The 8,656-nt window shown below is 48.9% G+C and overlaps 1 protein-coding gene across 1 annotated transcript; it reads left to right on the forward strand.

The window, feature by feature from the left end:
* Nucleotides 1-1,737: 1,737 nt before the first annotated feature.
* Nucleotides 1,738-7,598, forward strand: CALR (calreticulin). The gene is made up of 9 exons (XM_053462234.1): nucleotides 1,738-1,881; nucleotides 3,637-3,738; nucleotides 4,076-4,279; nucleotides 4,547-4,641; nucleotides 4,748-4,957; nucleotides 5,133-5,246; nucleotides 5,435-5,578; nucleotides 5,689-5,781; nucleotides 6,156-7,598. Exons 1-9 carry the CDS (start codon nucleotides 1,788-1,790, stop codon nucleotides 6,360-6,362), a joined length of 1,263 nt encoding a protein of 420 aa, XP_053318209.1. The 5' UTR covers nucleotides 1,738-1,787; the 3' UTR covers nucleotides 6,363-7,598.
* The last annotated feature ends 1,058 nt before the right edge of the window (nucleotides 7,599-8,656 follow it).

Genomic DNA, 8,656 nt, shown 5'->3' on the forward strand with positions numbered 1-8,656 from the left:
GAAACGGGCGGTTAGACGGGGGCCGAATGGGGCCGATCTGCCGGCAGGTTCTGTGTTTCTATGTCTGGCACTGAGTAACGATCTCATTTATAGCATCAACACAAATAAAACAATCATTTCAGCAAATCCTCCAGAGGGACCACAACCGCTGGGTAACGGATCACCCTCCGGGAGGATATTACTGAAGGTAAACACTGTAAACAGACATTAATTAGAGGTTTGGCGCATAAAAGAAGCTTGGAACAGCGATAGAGTGAAATAATGCAAAAAAAACCCCACAGGCCTCCTTCCCAAGATAATCAGGACTGTCAGTGAGAAACAGTCCCGTTTTTTTGCGAGCAGTGGGGGGTTTGGTGAAGTTGGATCCCCCTGACCAGTCCAGGAAGCCCCACGGAGGTCTCCGGTGCCGGCTAAAAACTAGAATCGACTCTTTTTTTGTTTATAAAGAGAATTTATATAGAAATATAACCAATATGGAACATCTGTGAACTCCCTCTGCTCTAAGGGGTTGGCGAAAACCTGAAGCTGCCTTCCAGCAGAAGTGGTAGACGACACCGGAGACAGTGTTTGAGGGTTTGCTGGCTAGAATAGCGGGTGGAGTGCAGCCCAGATCATGAGTGGGCCTGACACTAGTGGGTGTTGTGTAGCGGAGGCTGTTTGGGGCAGAAGGCGGTTTATTTCCTGTGTTAATTCTGGTCGCTGTTCCCGTTAATGCCCGGTCACATTATTGTACAGCGCCGTGTGCATCGTAACCTCCTGTCGTACCCAACGCGGTCCCTTAATCAGTCGGCCTTTCAGGAGCCGTCTGTCCCATGCACGTTTAAATCCCCTGGCTTTATTATCCTCTAACACTTCTGCTGGGAGACTGTTCCACTTATCTACCACCCTCTCAGTAAAGTGAATATATCTATAGCCCAAGTGATGTGTATCCGCAGTGACGCTGCCGGTAGTGTACACCGTTGTACGTTGGTTCACGATGTCGTTTCATCAAAGAACTGCTATGATCAGCAAAATATGTATATGTAAAAAGGACTCTTTTGCTCCACAGATCTGGTTATTTTGACACATGGCCCTCCGCGGGGTTTATATTAATAACTGCCCCTGAAAACAAGGCTCCTCGCCAGATTGATATAAGGGGCATCTGGGCATTGAAGGGGGAGGGGGGCAGAAAGAATGGGGGCTCTCATTGACCTGCTGCACGTACTGGCCCCACATGGCCTCATTCTGGGGACTGGGGGCTTGTGGCCCCGGTGTGAGCGGAGAGATGGGCGAGGCCCCGAATTTCTGGTGTCTGCCCTGTTTGCACGGCCGGCGATCTCCGTATTGATCAGACCGGGATTCGCTGTATTCCGTCTATAGGGACGGGTTCCGGATCCTATAACATATCATTAAATGCTGCTAATGATTCCATGTAATTGTGCAGCATTTGGGGCCACGCCCCTCAGCCGGAAGAGATCCTGCGGAACGCTTCGCTCGCCACCGGCCACGTGAGTTGACATCTCACAACCCCCCCTCTTCCAACAGCCAACCAAGAGACGACTAGTAGGAGGCCCCTGCGTGGTGTTCTTTGATTGGACGCCTACACAACCAATCCGAAGCAGCCATCTGGGTGCCTTGAGTGGCAAGAATGTCTTACCAATGAGAAGCAGACACCGGTGTCCTGACAGCCAATGGAACCCCGAGGGAAGGGTGGGAGCGGCGCAGGCATATAAGAGCCACCGAGAGCCCACTGCAGGCGCTCACTGGTTTCTAGACGCTGTTCGTGACAGGTGACTTAGGGCTCTAACATGGCCCGTGCTGCCGTCCTTATCCTACCGCTCCTTGCGGCTCTCTCCACCGCCGAACCCACCGTCTACTTCAAGGAGGAGTTTAATGATGGAGGTATTATCCCGGGGCCGTTGTAATGATTGACACGCTAAGTGTCTGTAGCTGGTGATGAGGGAAGGGGCATTAGGGGTCATCCGGGCTAATGGGGCTTCTGTGCTCTGCGTGGAGCGTGTGGGGCTTTGGCTGCTTCTCACCGGGTATCGCGGGGTGACTGTAGCTTTTGTTGCTATGCATGTGGCTGATGCTGTTTGCTTTTAAACTGACCTTAAGTTCTGTATCCTATTCCCATTCCCACATCCATGTCTTAATGAAAAGAGAAACTAAGTGCCTATTGCGGTGCAGTCACTATGGAAACCAAAGCAAATATCTCTGCTGGTGTCTCCATTTCTAGCCCTTGGCTGCATGCTTGCACCAGTTTCGACTGGGTCAGTACCAGGGCATTGTGTGCGGGTAGTTCTAGAAAGTTCTAGCCCCTCCGCATATGGGGTTATTGGAAGGATTGAGGGCAGCCCTCTGATCAGACAGTTGCTTGTGGCAGGGTGTCCTTTTCCGTCAGTCAGGTTTAATAGTAATTAGCCATTGGCCCGTATCCTGTAGTAATGACCTGTGAGAGCCTGGGGATGGGGCTGTATAGAATATACATTATTGTGTAGGTTCCTGTAGTAGAATGATGTGGGTGTAAGAGACCCTGTGGCCCCATCTTTAATAACCGTTGCTGTGATGGGCGATATAAGCTTCCCCCATCTGCAGTAGTAGGGGCCATGTGTTACATTTCCTTGTGTACTAAGTATGGTCCCCTATTTGGCTCTTTATACAATATACCCCTGTGGGGGCAGGAGGTTGCGCAATAACCCCTCCTACAGCTAAGCCTCAGAGGTGGACTTACAACCTTCCAGCTGCCTCAGCCCACAGTCCTTCCTTCCCAGGTGAACGACTTCCTCTGCACAAAAGATTAATGTAATAAATGATGCCATAAGCCGCATATTAACAGACCTTTAACTGCCGGCCGTTTGATAGCCCCGGATTCTGCTGATGGCTGCAGGGAGGGTGCAGGTAGCTGGATCCTCAGACACAAAGGGTTAAAAACGGTTCCTATTGGCTTCATCTACATATCCTGATCCTTCTTTCCTCCCTATTCTTGACTCATCCTCCTTACTTCCTCCCGGTCCCCATGCAGATGCATAGAGGCTGCTGAATGTTCTGGAAGCCGGCGGGGGGAGCCCCGACGCATCAATGTCCTCCCAACACCCCCCCCTTCCGTGTGTCGAAAGAGAAAGCAGAGTCAGGCCTACGGAGCCGCACTCGGCACATTAAACGTTACGCCGTGGGCCTGCGGCGGGCCGATACCGGCTGGGTTTACCGATAGACGCAGCCTTATTTTATGAATGACTCTTGTGCCGTTCTTTACGCACTTAGTAGTAATTTCCTTTTTTTTAATTAGTGTCTGTGTTAAATTACCTGCTAGTTAATTAACACATGGATGTTAGTGTGTATGTGTGTGTTTCCCCCTGGGGGTAGCTGAGCTTCTATTCCGTGGGGGGGGGCGTTGCAGGAGGTTTAATTACGGTGAACAGATAAATGGCTGAACCCTTTGTGTCATCGTGGCCATGGTGGCTAAAATGACATTGTCCTAAGTGACTTCGGAATGTTCTGGTTATTGGCCCTTGCACTGTATACACAGAGGTGGAATCAAACATGGCTTCATTATTGCACAATGCTTCTAGATCAGTAAAGATTACTGCGGGCACGCTTTAAATGGATCATCTTGGGAAGTGTAGGATTTTTTTTAACTTTTTTTTTCCTCCCCAGATGGGTGGACGCAGCGCTGGGTGGAATCGAAACATAAAACTGACTATGGAAAGTTCAAGGTGACTGCCGGGAAGTTCTATGGCGATGCAGAGAAAGACAAAGGTGAGTCCCCTTGCTGTGTCCCCGGGGGGGGGGGTTATGCCAAAGGAATCCCCAGACCCCCCCATGCTGTCCTCAGGTGGCCAGGCTTTCTGTGCTCCTTGTCATGTAAATCCCATCACTGATGGGTAGGACAGCCATGTTTTTCATGTCCCTTCCTAATAGGAGGGACATGCGTCGCTTTCATGTCTTGGTGTCGCTGTTGTGGGAGCGGTCGGATCTAGAACCGGTTCCAGTCTAGGTGTAACCCTGACAGTGACAGACGCTTTGAAGATGTTTGTTTGTTGGTGGGGAAGCCACGCTTTACTGCTGTAGCATTTACGATCTCCTTATATTCCAGGTCTCCAAACGAGCCAGGACGCCCGCTTCTACGCCCAGTCTGCCGGCTTCGACTCCTTCTCCAATAAAGACAAGACGCTGGTGGTGCAGTTCAGCGTGAAGCACGAGCAGAACATCGACTGCGGAGGGGGATACGTCAAGCTCTTCCCCTCCAGTCTGGACCAGAAAGAAATGCATGGAGACTCCGAGTACAACATCATGTTTGGTGCGTGTCTGAGCCGCAAAATATACATATTTATTAATAAAACTGGTATTTCTTTAGAGCTGCACTGGGCTATTCTGTGCTGTAGATGAGGTCGGCCATATTGCTTGGAAAGCTTTATTACTTTAGGGCTTCTCGGGTAACATTCCGTTTTCTACTAATTAACAGAACATAAAACATAACTGGTCGTTTGCCTTTAATTATCTTGCGCGTATATCTGCTGTCTGGGTCTCCATGGGCGCGTTTATTAAATAGTTGCCGCTCTTCCAGGTCCTGATATCTGTGGTCCTCCTACTAAGAAGGTACATGTGATCTTCAACTACAAGGGCAAGAACCTCCAGATTAACAAAGACATCCGTTGTAAGGTAAGCTGATCGGGGGGTTATTGTATTGAAGACTGTAAATGAAATGAATGGCTTTGTTAGCCGGGCTTCTCTTGCGCATGTTTCTAAATCCTCGTCCTTTCCCCAGGATGATGTATACACCCACCTGTACACTCTGATTGTGAGGCCAGACAATACCTACGAAGTCAAGATCGACAACAGCAAGGTGGAGTCTGGAAGCCTGGAAGACGACTGGGACTTCCTGCCACCCAAGAAAATCAAAGATCCCGAGGCAAAGAAGCCAGACGACTGGGACGAGCGCCCAAAGATCGACGACCCAGAGGACAAGAAGCCAGACGTGAGTGCCTGGGCCACGTGGCCCCTTGGATGTTTAGTGTTATATGGCTGAGCTAGGAACAGTCGTAATGCCCCTTTAAAACAGTCTGATGGCCAATACAGTACATCGGGCAAAAGTGTTTCAGTGTAGCGCATATAGATGGAATGTTGCCTTTAATATTGCGCATGATCCGCAGGACTGGGACAAAGCCGAGCACATCCCCGACCCTGATGCTGTGAAGCCAGAAGACTGGGACGAGGAGATGGATGGAGAGTGGGAGCCACCTGTGATCCAGAACCCGGAATACAAGGTCAGTATCTTCTGCTGCACTTCAGGGAAGTGTTGGGTTAAACGCATAGTGGAGTCACGCCAGCCCCGGGAATGTATGAAACATAACGAGAGCGATGCGTCTGGCTGGCGTGAAGCTGGTTTCATGGGACGCCGGATCGCTGTGCGGTTAACGCTGTCATTGAAAGGGTTCTTACTCTTAATCTGTAGGGAGACTGGAAACCTCGTCAGATCGACAACCCAGACTACAAAGGAAAGTGGGTGCACCCAGAGATCGATAACCCCGAATACACCCCGGATCCCACCATCTACCAGTACGACAGCTTCGCGTACGTTGGCCTCGACTTATGGCAGGTAAAGACTGTGAATGGGCGCTCGCCTCTGTATTCTATACCGCCGTACCTTTTTTAATGCATCGCAAACACGACTGCCTCTTACCCTCCATAACTATTACTATCTTTCAGGTGAAATCCGGCACCATTTTTGACAACTTCCTGCTGACCGATGACGAGAAATACGCCGAGGAGTACGGCAACGAGACCTGGGGTGTCACGAAGGTAGGTCGAAGCGGAGATCTATTCTACACAATGCAAAATCAACCACGGCAACCTATATAGGAATAGGTGTATTCCGCCTGTTATAGAGACAGCCTCTGAATGCTGTACAGTAATACAGAACCATCGATACTCCTTCCGTCAGCCTTTATTGTACTGCGAGCCGCGGCACCCATGCGCTTTACAAGCAGAATGCCCGTGTTCTGTAACTGCAACATAAATGGCTAATGTGTAATTAGTTTTAATGTCTTCTCTGCCCAGTGATGGATTATAAATTATAATCCCCTCTTTAGTAACTTCCTGCATCTGTAATTTGGTTGTCAGGGGTTAATGATCTTGGATCGGAATTAACGTTTTTACTGCTCTCATCCCAATAGGAAGCAGAAAAGAAAATGAAGGAGCAACAGGATGAGGAGGAGCGCAAGAAACACGAGGAGGAAGAGAAGAAAAGGAAGGAGGAAGAGCCCCAGGAGGAGGAGCCAGAGGAGGAAGAGGAGGATGAAGATGAGGCAGAGGAGAAAGATAAAGAGGAGGATGAGGAAGAGGATGATGATGACGCCGCCTCACCAAAAGACGAGCTTTAAACGATGGCGGCTTTCTGCTGCCCCTCCCTACCTGGCGCTCTCCCCTTCCCTGGGCTTTCATGTCTTAGATAGGAGAGGGGAAATGGGATCGTTCTGTCTCTATGAGACTCTAAATTTATATATATTTTTTACAGTTTTTGTTTTAACCCTTAAGAGGAAGACGTTGGTCTTCCCTGCCCTCCCCATCTCCTCTCTCCTCGGCTTCCTGTTTCAGTCTCGTATTCTCCGAACATCCCTCCAAACTCTCCCCGTCTTCACGCACCTTGCCTCTTAGAGTAGGCTTTAGCCGATGACCACCTCCTTGGTCTGTGGCTCTTGGCTGTACTCCCAGAATCCTCTGCGAGCCTGTGCAGGAGGATCATGGGAGATCTCAGAGGTTATAAGCCGCAGGCTCCCTACTCGATTGCAGTAACTATTCCGACTGGCGGGACGCGCTGCCCACTGCGATAGCTTCTGGGGCAAGAACGGACCGCTCTGGATCCAAAAACTACTTTTATTAGTATATTAAAATTCTCTAAAACCACTTCATTCACAGTTTAACCCTTATTCTTATCACTTGTGTTCTAAGGGTTAAAATGTGGTTTTGCTGGCATCACTCGCCAAACTGTGTGACACTTACATCAACCCAAACGCTTAAGACTCGTGGGTCTTCCCAAAAATGCAGTATCAAAAAGTGAGAAAACAGTGTTCGGCCCCTTTTCACATGAATGTAACCAGTTAAATACCCCCCGCGGGTTCGGTGTTTTAAAATTGCAGGTTCAGGGCGCTGAATAGCCGGGACGTGCGGATGGGTCATCACCTTAAACACCGCGCTGCACTTTAATTATGGGCTTAGATAGTAAGTGTGGACCACTAGTGTCCCCAAAGCTTAAGGGGGGAATCTGGAGTATTGAGATTATGCTGTAAGAAAAGTACCATCTTCTTTTGCTTGTAATTTGAACTGTTTGATCCATTCCCAAAATTTCATTCTTGCCCCCACCTGCTGAAGGTGAATGAATGAATACCCAGCCTGGCTTCACAACATCTCAAGTGTTAATCAACATGCCAACGTTGCCCATCTCTGTCCTGTGTTTCAGGGGCAATGAAGTATCTTTTGTCTACAAGGATCACCCTCTTTGATTTGTCTATTTATACTGTAGCAGAGGACTCCTCACCGGGATGTACGAATGGGTGTTTGTTTTTCTTTTGGAATGTACAGATGTCAGTTCAATTTCTAATTAAATATGTTTGTGTCCACATCGTGTCCTGTATTGTAATTGGGCTCGGATACTTATTGCGTTGGTGTCACTCGGGTATATGATTTGATTGGTAAAGGCATGGTGGGCGATTAGTGGATGTTATGTTAATGACTGTGTATACATTCTGTGTAGTTTAGTATCAATGGGGGGGGGGGTATTTAAGTAATGGGTTAGATAAGTCTGGTCCTCTAGAAAGGGCTGGTAACTGTAACGAGATTCATCTATCTGTACAGAAACCGAAAAGGTAATGACATGGAGGACAGGGCTTTCTGGTCATGGGCCAGCTCATAGCTCTTAATACCCCCTCTAATACAATTACTGTCTGCCCCCTACTAATGCGTTTTACAGGCAACAGATCTATAATATCCTTCGCGGTCAATACGGAGCCTGACAGCCGTAGCAATCCAGGCCAAAGCTTTCCACCGGCTGCTGTTAAAAGTTTGGGGGTGTACGATCTGGCTGCGTAGGACCGTCCGTGGAATGGGGGGGCGGTTGTGATGGGATGCAGAGGTGGGAATGGAGTGTTAAAGATATTGCGTGTGTTTCATACCAGTCAACAAGCGGGTTAATAAACTCACACGTTCAATAAGTGATCTGCGTAACTTCGTGGTTACACCTGTTCTGCATCCTAACTTTACTTTACTTTCACAAGGATGTCTATTACAACTTGTCAGGAGGTTAAAGTATCCTGAATGAGGTCACCTGTGTTCAAGTAGATGTTTCTGCTGTGCTGGAGCAGTCACAAAAGCACCGTTTGGTCCTGGTTAGATATTGTGAGCAATGCTGCCACCAAGTGGTGGAGCCAAGGATACCTCTCCTAGTGCAAATAGCTGAATATTAAGATCAGTGGCCTGTCTACATTTTACGGGTCTCCAGCAGGGGGCGCTCGCTTCATGGTGTTCCAGTGTGGAACAGGGGTGGATGAACTGTATGGCTAAAGGTGTAGTTGCCTCAGTAGCCCATGTAGCACTTGCTGTCGCTTCCATATTTTCCAAGAATACCCATGGGGACTGTCCATTATCCCTCTGCCCCACTTTTTCCTCCCCTGATGCCCAT

This window comes from Spea bombifrons, chromosome 4 (assembly GCF_027358695.1).
Source record: "Spea bombifrons isolate aSpeBom1 chromosome 4, aSpeBom1.2.pri, whole genome shotgun sequence".
Lineage (NCBI taxonomy): Eukaryota > Metazoa > Chordata > Amphibia > Anura > Pelobatidae > Spea > Spea bombifrons.